The sequence below is a fragment of the Myxocyprinus asiaticus genome, chromosome 9 (assembly GCF_019703515.2).
Source record: "Myxocyprinus asiaticus isolate MX2 ecotype Aquarium Trade chromosome 9, UBuf_Myxa_2, whole genome shotgun sequence".
NCBI classification, from domain to species: Eukaryota; Metazoa; Chordata; class Actinopteri; order Cypriniformes; family Catostomidae; genus Myxocyprinus; species Myxocyprinus asiaticus.
Window position 1 is genome coordinate 12,684,994 of NC_059352.1, and position 20,094 is coordinate 12,705,087.

Here is a 20,094-nt window from a genome sequence, read left to right on the forward strand (position 1 = left end):
TTTTGTAGGGTTTTCAGAAGTAAGATAGAAAGCCAAAAGAAAAGACAGACAGATATATAAAACTGGGTCTGGTCTCACAAACAGATAGGGTTAAAAAAAAAAAAAATAAAATAAAAAAATACATTCCATTTACAAGGTATTAAAGTTTTAATACTACAAAGTCTAAACACTACACATACAGTAAAATCACTACATATGATCATGTAACAAAATGAGCAGTAATTTCAACTGAAGATGTCCGGTCTTGAGGTTATCTGGTAGTCAGTTGTGAACTCGGTCACCGTCAGCTGATTCACTGTATGATTCAATGAGAAAGTGACTCTTGTTCAAACTGCCTACATGCGAGTTCAAACCTGTTTTGTGAATCTTTTCTACTGATTCATTAAACAGACCTGGTACAAAAGTGTAATTTGCTCGTGAATCGGACATCATGGCTCACGCTGTGTTTGCGTGCAGTGAGCTCATCTCAACAGAAAGGGTGAAAACAAGCGGATGTGCCAGGGTGGTTGACTAATTGACTTGTAATCTAACAACTGACCTGTCGATTAGTGGGGTCGACTTCGAAGATTCATTTTTTTAGTGGTGGTGGTTTTAATGGGAGACACATTTCTAAATGTAATTAAGAGAGACAAATTCTTAGAGCATTTTTGCGTGATAACTTTCTGTGCTTAACAGTGAATAACAGTCAGCACTGTAAAACCATCTGCAAGAAGTTTTGTCTCTTTAATGCTTTAGGTTTAAGCCCTTTTATGTGCTACTGTTACAGCAATCAAAGCGCCGAATCAACAATACATTTCAAGATGATCACTGTTGGACATTAAATCCTTACTGTGAGTAATGTTACTGTATTTTTGTGGTGATGTGGAGAGATTAAAGTCTTTTGCTGATTATGACTGACACTGCTTAAAAAAAAATAGTTGCAGTGATAAAGGTTTAAACTGCCCCATGTCGTGAACTAGATGTGTAGCTGCAATGTTATCTTGCTGTTCTGCGCTTTTGAATACGCAATGAGGATTGCCTTGAAGCACTCCGGTTACGTTGAAGCATGTCATTCTGTGTTCAGGATGCACATAAGTGGTTTTGTGCCGCTCTGTATTGGAGGCTTTCTTATTTCATATGTTTCTTACTTTGATAGTTATGTGCAATATGGTGTTATAGTTTTTTTAGTGTATTTATTTGTTTGTTCCCATGTGATGTGCTGCGCTTGGTGTCATGTGAACATAACAGAGCCTAATTATTAATTATCCTTAATACCAACTAGTTGACTAGTAGTTTAAACAACCAACCGACTAGTCGATTATGAAAATTGGTAGTTTTGAACCTCCCTAAAAGCTGCGTAAGACTTACTGGTGCGTTTTAAAGATGTAAATCAATAACTCAAGATGATATCTGACAAAACCACATATGAACAAAGTATATTTTAAATTATTGTCGCAGTTATTTTAGTACATTCTAGAGCCCTGATTTTCAGGCCTGTTTGGTGTAAACATTTCTTTTGGCAGTCTGGCCAAATAATGAGAAACAAGGAGTCAAGGAAATGTTATACATTTTTGATATTCAGTTTCATTCATTATTCGGTCACACTGTAAATGGAAGGTCAAGTCAAATGCATTACATTTGTAGGATACAGTATTTTGGCAAAAGTTTTAGGTCATCTGGGTCTTCCAAGCATACAAAATATTTGCATATTATATCCTGCAAAAAGGGTAAGAGGTTTACTGTAGGTTTACGATTCCGAACATAGCCTTTCCCCTCTACCATAATGACCTCTCATCCAACACCATCCAAGTTTGCCTTGACTTTGTTTTACTTGCCTTGACTTTGCCAGCTGTAGACCATAAGCAGCTTTAATGTAATTCGCTAATGTGAATTTGGTGAATGTCCATCTTAAACAGTTTTCCCTTCCAAACTTTCCCCTGGAGAGATGGAACATTTCTAGGTTCTTATACAAGTGACAGTCAACAGGACAAGGTTGTGATGAGGCGGTCATGTGTCCATCAGTAAATAATGCATTGTGTAGTTTTTTCGTGCTGTGGGAGTGCCGACATGCCAGTGAGCTCTCATGGCTGAGTTACAGCTGGCACTGATTCATGGCTCAAACACATGGCCTGTTTCTGTCTCGCTGATCTGCCTTGATACAAATCTCCCCGCATGGCAGGAGATCCACTGAGGGGAGGTTAATCAAATCAATCTCGAGCCTGTCCAGCACTAGACTCCCACACTGACCTCAGGTTGGAAGGGATATCTGAATCCCCTCAGGGGGGTAAACTTAGCCAAGTACCTGCTAAGCGGAGGATCGTGCGCTTTTTGACAAATCTCTGGCCTGGATTAGAGTAAATTTCCCAGCATTCTGGGTGCACATAATGAGTGCAGAGACATGGAAAGAAACCATGACTCACCCATAACCCACCAGACACTGCAGTATGCCTTGGCTATACTGTTTTTAACTAGCTAATAAACACTTTCCTGAAACTATAGTGTCACAATACTTTATACATGCTAATTATAGATCTTGGCAGATCAGTGATTATCAATAATGTCTAAAAATGAAAAGGTTCCAGCTGTAAAAACTGATTAGATGAACATATGAAAATATTTGTAAGATATCCACCTTTTTCCTGACTTCTCTATGGGCGAGCGACTTCATTTTGGATGCTCCACTCTTCCGCTTAGTTGTTGTTATCAGCTAGACAGACGTTACTGGTGATGGCGAGCAGCGGAGGCTTTGGAGGAATATGTGCTGATAGAGGGTGTAATAACTACAGGTGGCTTAAAACCACTGGAAAATTAATGTTACAATGATAAGTCCCCCCAAAAGCTGCTAATGTCTGAAACGTTTTGTTTCGCACCAGATGTAATAAGTAGAATTTGCATTAACTGAATTCTCAATCACTTGCCTATTTTTTTAAAACATTGACAGATAATTCCAAATGCTGTCCATCATTTTGGCAGATAACAAGGATGAAAAACATTTAAACCAAGCTCCTAATTGTTTTATTTTAAATATCTTTACGAGGTTCGTATCTCATGTTGGGCTGTGAGTGTATGTGACAGCGTTTTCTCAGCAGACTGCGTGAGAAGGCGGCACTTGTTAATGCAAAAATAATGCAAAGGTATGTCACCTTAATGGAACCAGTGGTGACCATACATCCTCTTTTCACGGACATGTCCTCTTTTTCAAACCTTAAAAAGCATCCGGGCGGGATTTCTATGTCCGGGATTTGGCTGTTTTCATATTGAAGTGCTCAACAAGAAACCCGATGAAATCTAGCACATCATTTACATTTATTCTCTCTCTCTGCATGCTGTATGTCTGTGTCTCTCTTTCTCACACACACACACACACACACACACACACACACACACACACACACACACATATACATACAGGGTGTGTGCAGGGAGCGCTAGAGCCCAGTGGAGTAACTTTACCATGTAAATGTGTGTGTGTGTTTACTTATCCATTCGGGCATTCCTGTCGAAACCATCCATACGCAGCCTTTAGTGAGAGAGAGATTTACGTTGGACCTATACACACATTTGACTGCACATCAAATGAATTGTATATAAGGGTTGAGAGAAAATTTTGTATTCTCAGATGCATCGCAATTCTCCAGCAATTCTGAATAGATTCTCAAAAATTCAGAATAGATTCTGAGTTGAATTCAAACCGCGACAGCGTGGTGGCGCTTATGTGCGCGCCAGAGACAGAGATGCTAGAAGCAAATAGTCAGACGCGCATATACTAAAGCCAAGCACACACTACAGAACTAAGTGCAGACTAGATGTATAAACCACACGACCATCGTCCTTGACTAAAACTACGATGCCAGAATGCATCGCAAACTCAGCACATAGCAAGGGGTGAGTTTGTTTTTAATAACATGTCAACAAACAAAGTGAAAGACAAGCTCGGGCCCGTTATTCTACTGAGTTGCACAGAAAGGGGAAAAAATGGCTTAAAATAATGAGACAGCACTTCGGGAAACATGGTTAATGTTTTTATTTTCAAATTATTTTTTTGTCTCCTGCTTCCCGATGCAGGGCGCCAGACTGCAACCAAAACGGTCGCATTTGCGACTAATAATATCAATATGCGAGTAATGTTTTTGCCGAGATCACTGGTGACTAGATAATTTTTTACATGTTATAATATAAAAAAAAATGTATTAAATGCCTTTTGCCCTTGCTTGGTTGCTTGTACTTTGCCCGCTGCACTTGAACCAGGTTGGCGAATTCAAATTCATCCAGAGCGGTTAAGTGTTTGTGGGGAAAGTGGATTTCGCAAACCATAAGCAAGAACATGGCGAAACAAAAAATAACGGACTTTTTCCACAAACAATCCTCATCCCTGTCAACTCCCAACACTGGTGGATCTTCTGTTAATCTAAACTCTGACTTTGCTTTTGCTGGCGTGAATGAAGAGAATGATGAAAGCACACCTGCCCACATCAAACATTGTATGCCCAAGTAAAACTGTGGAAAGACATTTTAAAACTTTGTGGATTCAGGAGATTGCTTGACTCTGGTATGATCACGTAACGCAGAAAATGTTTTGAGACTTCTGCTCTAAAGCATGCAAAGAAATAGCCTAGATTAGATGTGTCTAAAACATATGACAATGATACAGCATGTGCTGAGTTCATAGAATGCATTGCAGATTAAATCAAAGAGCAGACACTTCAAGATGCCTAGAAAGCTAATTACTTATCTGTCATCACTGACTGTGGCACAGATGTGTCTGGCAGGGACAATGTCATTGCATACTGCAGGCCTGTTTCTGCAGGTGAACTGGTTTGTTGGCATAGCTGAGCTTGAACATTGCCATGCCCATGGAATACTAGGCAAAATAAAAGATTTATTTGGTAATGCTAACCAAATTAATCAAAAATGGTGGCAGGATAAGCTTACTGGCTTTGGAGCAGATTGGGCCAGTGTAAACATGGGTGCCTCAGGTGGAGCAGGTGCACTTCTTAGAGGAGACATAGGAGAACATATTCTCTCATTTCACTGTTTGAAGCACAGACTGAAATTAGCCATGTTGGACATTCAAAAGTCTCTTCTGATGATTGAAACGGTCTATGAATTGCTACATCTGGTATGGAAAACCATGCCATTTCAGCCCCAAAAGCAAGCACGAGTTGAAAGCCATCGGTATGGAGTTAGGCTGCACTATACGAACACCTTCAGCTGTGAAGATCCAGCGCTGGTTGCCTCACATTTACAGGGGCCACATTGAGCACCTTCCTGCATCATCCAAAAACATGGATATAAAAGGAAGAGCAAAACATGTTGCACAACAAATGGAAAATTAGACTTTCATGGCATTCTGTCACTTTCTCCATGACCTGTTTGCAGAAATCTCCAAGTTGAGTGTTGTGCTCCAGAAGAACACACTCATTCTTCCTCAAGCTGTGGCAGCTATCGGCACGTGTGTTGTAACAATCAAGAGCATGGAGGACAAACCATAGAGAAATGGAAAGTTGGAGGGATTTATCCACCACACAAGACTATATTTAACTGCTCAGCATGAAAATGTGGTTCAGCAGGAGAAAGCACAGAGAGATAAACAGACAGAGACAAGTAACTAAAAGACAGAAAACCGGGCGTAACATTTCAAAACATTCAAATTAAGGGCTCTAGTCTTTCAAGCTTCAAATATGAACTACAGCATCACATTGAAAAAACTGTAGACGTTACAGTTAAGGTACTAGGAAGGCGATTTGAAATTGAGAAAACACAGCAAAAAATTACACAGGGGAAAGAAATAATTCGATGCTACTCAGTCTTTTGTCATGATTCATGGTCAGATGATGGAAATGAGATTGACACATTGTTAAATTGATATCAAGACATCTTGCTGAAGAATGAGTGTGACGTGAATGCTGTACAGACAGAATGGAGATTGCTGAAAACTGATTAAAGGACAGTTTGCAGACAAGTCCTATAGCAGTTTGTGGGAAGTCCTATTGACAAAGGAGCCCTACTGCTCAGATTTCAAGAATGTTTGTATCTAGTTGAGATAATGCTTGTTCTACCAATTTCAGCGGCTCAGTGTGAACGTGGCTTTTCAGCCCAAAACGGAATAAAATCCAAAGTCCACAATTCACTCCATGTCTAAACCTTGGAGGATTTAATCAGGATCAGCACAGAGGGCCCATCACTTGAACAGTTTGATCCAGAACCATGTGTGAAACGCTGGGTTACTGCAAAAAAAAAAAAAGAGGAAAAGGAGGCCAAACTACACTGGATGGTAGTGGTCAGTGACACCTGCTCAGAGTCTGAGTAAAGAACACTTCTTTATGACTGCATATAGTTCTCAAGTTGGAAAAGCAATTTGGTTCCCTTTGTATTGATGATTGATTGAAAATCAGTTCCCAGGACATTGTAAAGAATCAGATGCTGAAAAAGAAGGGCAGATGACAATAAGACAAAAAGGAAGTGTTTGAAAGCTTAATGTTTTAGTGCAATATTATTTGACACTTAAAAAATGTGGTCCCCTTTTTTTTTCTTTTAGGAGCCAATGGCTCCTACATATGATTTATTTATTTATTTTTTATCTGGAGCCCTGCAATGCCTTTCTCTCCTCTTGTGCTCTCTATTTATATGGCTGTTGCTTATTGCCGGTCTCCTGCTCGTCAGAACAGTGCACAAATGAGATGCTTGCTTGATTTCTTAAGCAGCAACCCCGCTATTTGTGTCACTTTACTACGCCTGTTGTGTAGAAAGGAGAAGCTGACATTTGGATTCTCACAGAAGCAGATAGCTCATGTAGCCATCCTGGACCAGCAACCGATAGTTGTATTTATAGTTATAGGCTAGGGATTGATTAATTCTAAATTAATAATTTAATACTATTAAATACTGAGTGTGTATTGATAAATTAAATACAGGATAAGATGCGACAAGATGCATCAAGAATCAATTTGTAATTGAAGATTCACACCTCTAACTGTATATAAATGTGACAAGTCTATATATCTAAATCAGGGTTTCCTGCACCGCTTTTCAGCAGCAGCGCTTCATATTTTCAGCTTTTTAATTTTTGTGTTAAGGAAGGATATGCATGTCATTTATTATGCAGTGTGGTAGTTCCTGATCTTTTCTTTTTTGCCTTGACCAATGTAGACCAAGCGCATACTATTCCCACATGCTTTAAATGATGCTCTCTAGTATCTTTGCCAGAGGGCACTGAAGCTCATCTAGATTCCTCTTGGAAGTTGTATTGATTGGTGTTGTGCTGGCCTCTTGAACATGATTCTCCATAATGAGGGATTGATTGCCTTCTCATTGGCTGGTCTCTGCGAGGAAAGGCGGCATATCGTATCAGTCATAGGCAGTGGAAGAGACATTGCTGCTAAGGTCTACAGGCTTTATTTAAAACAGAAACAATTGTTCGATTTATTCTGGGATTTCTGTTGGTAAAAGGTTTGAGTTTAAGGGCAGGACAAGGAGGTGCTGTGATCACTTGTATTTTTCCAACCAGTACTTTCAGGGTGCTTTCACACTTAGTTCATATTATTCATATTATTATAATATTATTTGGGTCCGAACCGCAGTCCGATTACATCATCATCGTGAGTACAAGCGGCAGCTGTTTACTACTGTAACTAGGTAACAACATAAGAAGACATCAGATTCACTGTGTTCAAGTTTTTCTCTTTGGATTTGCTACCAAAACTTTACATGCACAGAATGATACTTATTTGTCTCCTGTGGATGCATTGAATGTGCAATGATGTGATGAATATAAGCGTTTGTCTGCCGCGACCCCGCGGATGCGTTGCAAGAGGTGTGAAGTATATGAGCTGCTCTCTGAAGGTGATTTATTTGGACACAAACAGGTAGGAGAAATGCATTATACCATAATAATTGCGACCGGAAGCCTGCAAACACGCAAATTAAACGTCATCAGAAGCGGTCCACTTCCGCGATTTGGTACGATTGTGTTCGTATCAGCACCGAACCGTACTGGAGTTCATATGAACCGTACCCCAGACCACCTTTTCAAGCAGACCCAGGAGGGGTTCGCGGTTGCGCACCTGAGTTCGGAAAACCGTGTTCACATTATCGAACCGAACTTTGATGTCATTCAACCCCCCCAGGTGCGCTCCAAAATTGCCAGTGTGAAAGCACTCTTAATTATTGTCCAGCTGTTTAGGGGTATTAAGTTGTGTTGAGTATTGGAGTTTCACAATATTAACCGAATCTTACATGTGGAAAATAATCCTTACTTCTGACGTATAAAATCAGCGGTGTAGTCCAATAACAGACAGAAATGTTATACAAATGCAAAAAGATATTTGGGGTACTTTGTGATATTTTACAAAAGGTTGAATTTTTATTTTGTGTTCAATTATGCACTTTTTAATAGGGATGCTCTGATCAGAAATTTACAGCCGATACTGATCACTGATATTCTTGTCACCTGATCAGCCGATACCGATCGTTTCACCTTTTATTAAGATCTCTGTCATAACTGGCTATATGTAAGCTTTCTGCACACCGTCACTATTGAATTTTCCTCTTCCCAGTAATATCACTTTGCCTAGTTTTTGCTGACAAAGTTTAAAAGGCTTTTTAAAAAGCTTTTTTTTAAAAAGACTTTTAAAAAAGTATAGGCTAACAAAATATTCTCTATATTTAGATAGCCCTTTAAAAAATGCGCTGCTGCTAATTTATGAGCGGCGCTCTTAGGATTTCACATGGTTCATTTAATATTCTTGACGCAACATAATGCTTGCCAGCCCCAGACAGATGTGCACTTTCTACACTGCTAAAGAGATCCCACCACATACACACTACACATTGTGACATCACTACATAACACACGTGTCAAACTCGCTTCAGTTCGTGGCCCACAAGCTCATTTCTGAAATGTAGGATGGGATCGCTACGTTTCACTGAACAGTTCACTTTCCTCATGAATATTAATGAGCCTTCCCCTGTCATCTGTATGTTTTAGAGTGCATTTTGCTTGCTTCAAAAGCAGAATGAAACAGCGCTACACGGATCAATTATCAACACGGCTCAATCATGGGTAAAGCAGCACGAGCACAGAGCAAGTGCGGTAAATCGCGGACTGGTCTCAACTGCACAGACTATTTTAAATGCGCTTGTGAACCAGTGAGATGTGCAGTGGGGATTGCGAAACCCGTTTGAATGCGGTACAGAATTGTCTGTTGCAAAACACTTATGTCTCGGTGATAAAACTAGTTTAAAACAAACAGCCCCCACATTCTAAACGGCACTGACAAAGAAAACAGGAGAAAACATAAATTAGAAGGCTTTTCAATTCTCAAATCACAACACTTACAAAAATGTACCATGGATTTACTGTAGTAACACTAACTGTACTGTATTAACTATGGTAGTTGTAGCAGAAAAAGTTTCTATATGTATTAGACTAGGTTTTTTCATTTCAAAAGTGCCATAGTTCTTTATATAGAAACCATTGTTACTAATCATGGTATTGAGGAGCCATGCATGGTTTTACCTATGGTTACAATGGTCTCATTACAAATATCATTGTTAAAACTATGGATATTAGGGAAGGACTATGGTAAATTTTCATAATTATTATGGAACAAGCCATCAGTTTTCCAACTGTGTAAAATGCGTTCTGTTGTAATGCTCTCTGATTGTAGGAACATTTTAGTTGTTTTGTTTGCCTTCAGAAATTCCAAGACATGACTGTAGTTTAATCAATAGGAACCTGATGAAAGGAATCTGTAGATAAGACCCAACTTAGTCACACTGTCAGAATATTTCAAATTAGTCATATAAAAATTAGGTGTTCATTTTTTTCCACAGATGTTACTGTTGTTAATATCATTGTTTTCATCTGCATACCAACCTAAAAATCAGTGCTGTACTGTCAAATGTGCATTTCAATGCACATGATATGTAATCTTATTGGTAATTGCATGGGTGCTACCAAAGCAGGTGCTGGCGCCCCATTTTCAATTGGCCCTTTGAGGGCATAAATGAACCCTGATGTGGCCGAGGTTGAAATTTTATTTGATACGCCTGTTGTAAGCTATTCCTCGACCAATACGCTTTAATACGGGTCCGATGTTGCAGCCTTGTGGATGCGTGCAGAACAGCACCGCTGTTGAAAAACTCCTAAGGGAAACACTGTATTGTATAAAGAATTGTTATATTTATAAATTCATTCCTTGCCTATTCATTTAGTTGGATGATTGTATTAATAGTTAATTTTTCAGTTGTTGCTGCTTGAACTTTAATGAGGGGAACACGCACTCTCGTGGGCATGATGAAAGAAAAGTGGAGAAAGAGCGCATGTTTCTGGACTTTATGGGTGCTACTATTGTTAATGCCATTTAATCAGGAGATATTTATTAAGGATGTTTGAATTACACCACATCTTGTTACTCGCATTATTACTGAGATGTCCATGCCCGGTGGAGACTGAGAAGCTGCCAGCATAAACGATAATAAGGACCGTTTCACAGCTTGCGCTGTTTTCCCTTTGCCTTGTTGCATGTGAAATGCAACATTAACAGTACACACTTTTCATATTCGCCATACCTCTCCCACTGCATTGTTCTTAAATGCTGAATCAAGTTTATTGTCTTACAACACAATGCCAGTATTCCCCACACTCTGTGATGCCATGACAGTGCTGCTCAAGTTTTTTTTTTTTTTTTTCTCCTCCCCAATTGGCATGCCCAATTCCCAATGCACTCTAGGTCCTCGTGGTGGCATAGTGACTCGCCTCAATCCGGGTGGAGGAGGACGAATCTCAGTTGCCTCTGCGTCTGAGAGAGTCAATCCACGCATCTTATCACGTGGCTTATTGAGCGCATTACCGCGGAGACCTAGCGCGTGTGGAGGCTCATGCTATTCTCCGCCATCCACGCACAACACACCACGTGCCCCACCAAGAACGAGAACCACATTATAGTGACCACGAGGAGTTTAACCCAACGTGACTACCCACCCTAGCAACCGGGCCAATTGGTTGCTTAGGAAGCCTGACTGGAGTCACTCAGCAAGCCCTGGATTCGAACTTGTGACTGCAGGTGTGGTAGTCAGCATCTTCACTTGCTGAGCTACCCAGGCCCCAGTGCTGCTCAAGTCTTAAAGGAGCCGGGCATCTTTTTCGACATGAGGTTTATTCGATTGGATAAATTACAAATCGAGTCATAGGTTGTATATATTAGCGAGTACCGATCGGTGGCCGATCGATCTGAGCATCCCTACTTTTTAAAGTACGCACAATTAACTCGTAATTTGCGTGCACTCCCTCTCCCGCCCTTCAACAACTGTATAACACCGTTAACCGGCGGTGACTGGCCCCTAACCACGCGTTGGTAAAATATTGTCACCGCAACAGCCGTAGTCACATTATGTATTGTATTGTGATGTCGCATCAGCTCCCAATGGATTATAGGATCATTAAGTGTCCAGTCGATCCACACTTTAGAATTTTGCCGGAAATAATAGGTCAACTGGGTATTTCTCGCTTTTTGTTTCATGAATAATGTGGATTCGGACATACTACTCCATTGGCATACTGTTTTTGGCATACTCTATTGTAGAGAAGGATGGGTATTCTGACACAGCATAAATATTTTATGCGAGTGCGTGAACACATCCGCTTTTAACTACACAAGCTTACACCAATCAGTGCGTTTCATAAGCTTATGCAAGTTGCACTAGTGTGAACTGATCTTCTGTGGGCAGTTTTTCACTTTCAGTCAGCTAGTGTCATAGTGGCTAATAGTTTGGTGAGAATTCTGAAGAGCAAGTTGGCTAAACTGTTGATATGTTAGCTTGGCTACCTGACTAATAACACATCTGGTTTGATACACAGACATTTGAAAGTAAATCTATCAACCCCTTAAGTACTGATGTTTGTTAATGCCACAATAGTGCAAGAAGAATGTGTGTAAAATATGTTCATCGGGACTGCACATTTGCAATGCATCATCCAAGCATTCACGTTTGCATTCTTGGAGTACATTTTGGCTAAAATTTTCATTCATGGGCTTTAGAATTCTAACTACAAAATACAGAGGTAAACATCCACAACTAGTGATCGACTGACATGGGTTTTTTAATGGTCGATGCCGATATCCAGAGAGCAGTGTGGCTGATACAATGCCGATATATCGCACAATTTAATATAGTAAATAGCAAACATAAAATTGCTAAAAAATGAATAAACTCTTATTTAGCACTATATTCACACTAAACTTTAACTTTGTAAAAAAGAATAAAAAAAAATAATATTGTATTTTAAATGGTAGATAGCAGTTTCTTCTGATTTCTGTTTAGTCATCAAATTTTAGTAATTTATTAGCACATGAAGAAATTGTTAATATATTAGGAAGAAGGAAATAACAGTACACACCATAGTCCAGCATCCATGGATGGCATGTACACGTTAGCAATTGCATTTTCTCAAAAAATACCAAATCAAATCAATTGTACATACAGTGCACAGTGGATATGACATTTACTTATAGTGCACATGAAGCGCTTTTACTTTGAAGTTGCACTCACGCACAACCACAACTGATCTGAAATATTGAGGTGAGGACTCCCATGTCAAAATGTTTAGACAAAGCCAAAAACGCTTGTGGGCTGTAGTTCTCCCCTCCTCAGCTGAATCCTTTGTTACCCCCAGCTGCTGCCAGATGTTGGCCATTATGCTTGAGGAACGTGAGCTGGCCCAGGCTGCATGGCGCTTTGCCTCAGATCTTAGACAGCCCCTCTGCTTTTAATTAACCCAACACCGTGCCGAAGAGAGAGAGAGCCTCCATCACGTAGCCGCTGCCTGTCTTTACACTAGAGAGAGAGAGAGAGAGAGAGAGAGAGAGAGAGAGAGAGTGTGTGTACAGGTTTTACTATCCTTGTGGGGACCAAATGTCCACACAAGGATAGTAAAACCTGAGATCACCTACGTTGTGAGGACCAGCCAGCGGTCCTCACAAGGGAAATAACATATTAAGTGATGTTTTTTGGAAAATGTAAAAATGCAAAAACGTTTCTGTGAGGGTTAGGTTTAGGGGTGGGTTTAAGGTTAGGGTATAGAATCTATAGTTTGTATAGTATAAAAGTCATTATGTATATGGAGGGTCCTCATAATGATAGTTAAACCAACATGTGTGTGTGTGTGTGTATGTGTGAGCACAAAAGCAAAAAAGAGAAATGGGGTTTGCAAAAGATTCTCTAACCCTAATTTTGTCACAGCCTGCTATGCATTGAAAATAAAACTTGCAATGTGATATGAATTTTATAAATCACTTATACTGGTAACATTCAATCCTGATATGTGCATGATGCGTATGAGAACCAATGAATTTTGTGCACAGTTTCTTTACTTGAGTGTATGGTGTTAAATGCACTTTACTTCCGGCCCTATGCGAAGAAAGAAGTTCTTATGTTTATCCTGAACGTGCATGGTAGGGTCCAAAATGAACACTTGCCAAGCATCATATGCATATGCTTTGGTCAGTAAATAAAATGCAAAGTGATACAAAGAGTGAAACATCTGAGTACTGCTGTTCTGAGACATCAGCACTCAGTGGCGGTTCTGGCTTACTTGGTGCCCTAGGTGAGATCGGACATGGCGCCCCCCTTAAAATTTATTACGTTATTGGCAGTTATTACAATAACGGTAGTTTTTATATTATTGGCTGCTACATGCCTTTTATGTGCTTTTTGGAGCTTCAAGTTTCTGGCCACATTCACTTGCATTGTATGGACCTACAGAGCTGAAATATTCTTCTAAATATCTTCATTTGGATTCTGCAAAAGAAAGAAAGCTATGTTTCTGGAATGGCATGAGCGTGAGTAAATGATGAGAGAATTTTCTTTTTTGGGTAAAACTAGACCATGAATATAGAATTGAAGTAACTATATATGTATATACAGTTGTGCTCAAAAGTTTGCATACCCTGGCAGAAATTGTGACATTTTGGCATTGATTTTGAAAATATGACTGTTCATGCAAAAAAAAAAACTGTCTTTTATTTAAGGATAGTGATCATATGAAGCCCATTTATTATCACATAGTTGTTTGGCTCCTTTTTAAATCATAATGATAACAGAAATCACCCAAATAGCCCTGATCAAAAGTTTACATACCCTTGAATGTTTGGCCTTGTTACAGACACACAAGGTGACACACACAGGTTTAAATGGCAATTAAAGGTTAATTTCCCACACCTGTGGCTTTTAAAATTGCAATTAGTGTTTGTGTATAAATAGTCAGTGAGTTTATTAGCTCTCATGTGGATGCACTGAACAGGCTAGATACTGAGCCATGGTGAGCGGAAAAGAACTGTCAAAAGACCTGCGTAACAAGGTAATGGAACTCAAAGAAAAACCCACAGGTAACCTCAGGAGAAATACAGGCTGCTCTGGAAAAAGACCGTGTGGTGTTTCAAGGAGCACAATACTTGTTAACCCCTCTCCAAACATAGCGCTTATGGTTGTGACCATAAAGCTCTATTTTGGTCTCGTCACTCCAAATTACAGTGTGCCAGAAGCTGTGAGGCGTGTCAAGGTGTTGTTGGGCATTTTGTAACCGGGATTTTTTGTGGCATTGGCTTCTTCCTGGCAACTCGACCATGCAGCTCATTTTTGTTCAAGTATCGTCATATTGTGCTCCTTGAAACAACCACACTGTCTTTTTCCAGAGCAGCCTGTATTTCGCCTGAGGTTACCTGGGGGTTTTTCTTTGAATCCTGTACAATTCTTCTGGCAGTTGTGGCTGAAATCTTTCTTGGTCTACCTGACCTTGGCTTGGTATCAAGAGATCCCCGAATTTTCCACTTCTTAAGTGATTGAACAGTACTAACTGGCATTTTCAAGGCTTTGGATATCTTTTTATATTCTTTTCCATCTTTATAAAGTTCCATTACCTTGTTACGCAGGTCTTTTGACAGTTCTTTTCTGCTCCCCATGGCTCGGTATCTAGCCTGCTCAGTGCATCTACGTGAGAGCTAACAAACTCATTGATTATTTATGCACAGACACTAATTGCAATTTAAAAAGCTTTAATTAAATTAACCTTTAATTGCCTTTAAAAACCTATAATTAATATATATATATATATATCGTGAAGGAGGGAACAAAACATATGTATTCACAAACATGATGTATTTTCCCAGACAACGAAATACCTGACGGGTAGAGAATGCACAGATGAAGTAGGTTCTTTGCCAGAGAGATGTTGACAACTGTTGAACAACACACATTTTAATTGCATTTATTTTTTTTCCAGTTTTCTTTGAATTTTTAGTTAAAATAAATATAAATTATGTTCAGAGTTTGAAATCAAGGTGTCTTGCTTTATTGTGTAGGCTTAACCCTAACCCTGCTTAACGAAAATTACCCCATAGTACCACCTAGCATCCAACCAGCGGTAATACTGGTGTTCGTCAGTTTCCTGTGGAGTTTTTTCTGTGACCAACCGACCAATCAAAACTTGGTCGACCAAGACTCTTCTCATCATCTAACATTTGGTCGACTATCAAGGGGCAGCCCTAGAAAATTCCAGAAAATGATGTCAAGCCTTTAGACAAATAGTCAATTAGCTTCTGATAGGAGGTGTACTGAACTGGAGGTGTACCTGTGGATCTATTTTAAGGCGTACCTTCAAACTCAGTGCCTCCTTGCTTGACATCATGGGAATATCAAAAGAAATCAGCCAAGACCTCCGAAAACAAATTGTGGACCACCACAAGTCTGGTTCATCCTTGGGAGCAATTTCTAAACACCAGAAGTTACCACGTCTGTACAAACAATAGTATGCAAGTACAAACCATGGGACCACACAGCTATCATACCGCTCAGGAAGGAGATGCATTCTGTCTCCTAGAGGTGAACATAGTTTGATGCAAAAAGTGCAAATCAATCCCAGAACAACAGCAAAGGACCTTGTGAAGATGCTAGAGGAAACAGGTAAACAAGGATCTATATCCACAGTAAAACAAGTCCTATATCGATATAACCTGAAAGGCTGCTCAGCAAGGAAGAAGCCATTGCTCCAAAACCACCATAAAATAAGCCAGACTACAGTTTGCAAGTGCACATGGGGAAAGAGATCTTACATTTTGGAGAAATGTCCTCTGGTCTAATGAAACAAAAATTGAACTGTTTGGCCATAATGACCATCGTTATGTTTGGAGGAAAAAGGGTGAGGCTTGCAAGCCGATGAACACCATCCCAACCGTGAAGCATGGGGGTGGCAGCATCATGTTGTGGGGGTGCTTTGCTGCAGGAGGGACTGGTGCACTTCACAAAATGGATGGCATCATGAGGAAGGAAATTTATGTGGATATATTGAAGCAACATCTCAAGACATCAGCCAGGAAGTTAAAGCTCGGTCGCAAATGGGTCTTCCAAATGGACAATGACCCCAAGCATACCACCAAAGTTGTGGCAAAATGGCTTAAGGACAACAAAGTCAAGGTATTGGAGTGGCCATCACAAAGCACTGACCTCAATCCGATTAGAAAATTTGTGGACAGAACTGAAAAAGCATGTGCGAGCAAGGAGGCCTACAAACCTGACTCAATTACACCAGTTCTGTCTGTGGGAATGGGCCAAAATTCCAGCAACTTACTTGTGAGAAGCTTGTGGAAGGCTACACAAAACGTTTGACCCAAGTTAAACAATTTAAAGGCAATGCTACCAAATACTAACAAAGTGTATGTAAGCTTCTGACCCACTGGGAATGTGATGAAAGAAATAAAAGCTGAAATGAATCATTCTCTCTACTATTATTCTGACATTTCACATTCTTAAAATAAAGTAATGATCCTAACTGACCTATGACAGGGAAAGTTTTCTACGATTAAATGTCAGGAATTGTGAAAAACGATATATTATATATATATAATTTAATTGAAAAATGTTTCTTTGATGCTTAGATTTATTTCTTTATAGTTTATTCTTAACTCTGCTTCATACATTTTAAATAAAAAAATAAAAATTCAGCAGAAGTGCTTGACATGGGACGAAAAGTTTGTTGGAAGACACGGTTTTTGTTTGATTTTCTCGGAAAAATTAATACCATCTTACATGGCTGGTTGGACAGTTTCTTTATTTGGTGTAAGCTCTATAATTTAGATTCCAGAATTCAGTATAGGCATTATCGTGTTCCGTTTATAACGTATGGCCAATGCTAATACTGTTAAACCCATAAATAAACACATTGCAATGAAAAATAAAATAGAAAATGCCTACATATTGTCATAGCTTGCAAATATCTCATGAGTTTACAGCGTTTCAGTCAAAGAACAGAACCAGACAAGGTTAATGGAGGTGGATATCTTCCTGCCGGTGTGAACTGAACATTTTTTAAACTAAAGCTTCATGTCAAACTATTTGTATTGACCTCTTGGAAAATTTGATTCACAAAAGAGCCTCTGATGACAGCAAAAACATTCATTGACAGTAGGGCAAGTTCCTCACTTTCTTTGAGATGCTATTGTGTTTGCTAAATCAAACTGTTATGATGTAAGTGCACTTTATTAATTAAAACGATTTATATGGCAATCCGCATAGATGTAAAAAGCATTTACTATCGAGTCTGGTGCCTTCCTTATATGGCGTTTTCATGGGTGTGGAATGTGATAAATGTGAATGAACGTGCACACTCCCCCTATTTACAAATATTTGGAATTCACTAACATACAACTAACGAACAAATCTGGGGTGTACAGAGTTTTTTTTTTTTTTTTTAATCCAGAGGAAAGTTTTCGGGAAGGTCCATTTTACGTGAAGAATTACTCCCAATTTACTCATTTACAAAAGTTTCATGAATGAGGCCCCTAGAGCGATCAAAATGCAAAGGCACATACATTTTGCAAACTTCACAATTAAGTGACCTGTACAAAAATTATTAGCAATTGTTTTTTGTTTTTTTGTCAAACTAAAACACATTAAAACATGACTACAAAGACACTCTTGAAGACTGGACAAATATGAATTATTTTATGATACTTTTATGGTACATATTTGACAGTTATTATGAATTTCATTGTATGGAAAATAGTAGCCTGGTGTTCCTTGGGCAATAACATTTTACTTAAGTGACATGAGGATTAGTAAATGACAGAATTTTCAGTTTTGAGTAAACAATTTCTCTAGTGCCACTTGAATGTGTAGAATATAGTCTGTTTTGACATAGTGCTGGTTTGTTTTTGCGAGCCAGCAGATTGAGCACTACTTTCAGTCCTGTTTGTGACAAATGGGGCCAAACCTTCTAGCTAATCTGATTAGTCCTTATGAAAATGACATGCTGCAAATGTCCTACCCGGTGATCCTCACAGTCATTTGTTAAAGGAGTAGAGTAATGAGATTATGCATTCAGCAGACCCACACAGCTGGCTGTGGGCCGTCATCACTGGGGGACCAGTGAAAGGATTTTAGTCACTGAAATGCCTATGGAGGGCATTATCTGTCTAGGTATGTCTTAATGTCCTCGGTGCAATCCACACAATCTCTGCCTTAAATTGGTTTTGTGTAAACATTGGCTGAGGTGGATTACACATTCACATGCAATGGAGAGCAGACGTGCTTTACAATATACTAGCTAGTGGTGCTAGGCTTGTTGAGGAGAGGTGTGCTATTACTTATTTTTTCATGGTGGATGTTAATATGAACAAAGAAAAAAAATCTCAATATCTAAGAATCAGAATGTCATGAAGACTTGATTGTTCAAGTTTTAGCTCTGTTTGTATATTCCTGCTCTTTATGCAGACCCATTGACCTTTTCTTTTTTAAAAAATTTTTTATTTTTTTATTTTTTTTTATTTGGATTTATTTATTGTCCCACAGGAACATTTTAGCATCTTCAAAAGCTTTGTCTTTTAAAAAGCTGTTTTAATTATATTATTAAAGGGTATTAAATTACTTTAAGCTTTAGATATTGAACTTGTAATTGTCTGTAACCTCCAGGCTCAGCAGGTGAGTAAAGAATTCATTCTTTTGCTTGGCACAGATCTAGTGTCAATCACTCTCATACAGACTATCAACTCTGGTTGGTCCCACAGGAAGCCCCGGATAAACTCCCAGCTGGTGGCTCAGCAGGTGGCCCAGCAGTATGCCACCCCTCCTCCCCCAAAGAAAGAGAAGAAGGAAAAGCCAGAGAGGCCTGAGAAGGATCGGGCTGAGGGGGAGGGTCCCGACATAAAACCACCTGACAGTGAGCCCATAGACAAGGACAAGAGCGAGAAGGAGCAGCCCGACAAAGAGAAGAAGGACCGAGAGAAAGAGATCACCCCAGCCATCACAAAGAAGCCCAACTGCAAAAAGAACAGGTCTGTTTGTCATAAATAAAATTGTGTTAAACTTTAGATTTTCTGCTTTATAACAGTGGTTCTCAACTGGTGGGTCATGACCCAAAAATGGGTCACAGATCTGTTCTGATAAGGTCGTGGACAGCAGGGAAAAAACAACGAAAAATTAAAATAATTAAATGCAACTTACCATTATACATTACAGGCGGGTGTTTGAAGAAACCCATCATACATTACAATTGGGTGTTTGAAGAAACTTTGGGTACTCTCATGTCCCAGGGATTTATTTTTATTAAAACAAACAAATTTCAACATTATATTTACTGTAAGTGTATGTATGTGTGTGTGTGTGTGTGTGTGTGTGTGTGTGTGTGTGTGTGTGTGTGTGTGTGTGTGTGTGTGTATATATATATATATATATATATATATATATAAAATAGCTCTGGAAAAAAGTAGGAGACCACTGCAAAATTATCAGTTTCTCTGGATTTACTATTTATAGGTATGTGTTTGAGTAAAATTAAAATTTTTGTTTTATTCTATAAAGTACTGAAAACATTTCTCCCAAATTTCAATTAAATATATTGTCATTTAAAGCATTTATTTGCAGAAAGTATTTTCAGACACTAATGCAAAGAAAACAAGTTCATGATTTTTAAACAACACATTACTAATGTTTTAACTTCAGAAATCAATGTTCGGTGGAATAATCCTGATTTTCAATCACAGCTTTCATGCATCTTGGCATGCTCTCTACCAGTCTTTCACATTGCTATTGGGTGACTTTGTCACTCCTGGCACAAAAATTCAA

The 20,094-nt window shown here is 39.1% G+C and overlaps 1 protein-coding gene across 1 annotated transcript in view; it reads left to right on the top strand.

Moving 5' to 3' along the window:
• LOC127445635 (RING1 and YY1-binding protein B-like) overlaps positions 1 to 20,094 on the top strand; it is a 49,337-nt gene that overhangs the window by 22,100 nt on the left and 7,143 nt on the right. The window contains exon 3 of the mRNA XM_051705836.1: positions 19,038 to 19,304. Within this exon, the coding sequence (XP_051561796.1) occupies positions 19,038 to 19,304 (267 nt within the window). The remainder of the gene's footprint in view (positions 1 to 19,037; positions 19,305 to 20,094) is intronic.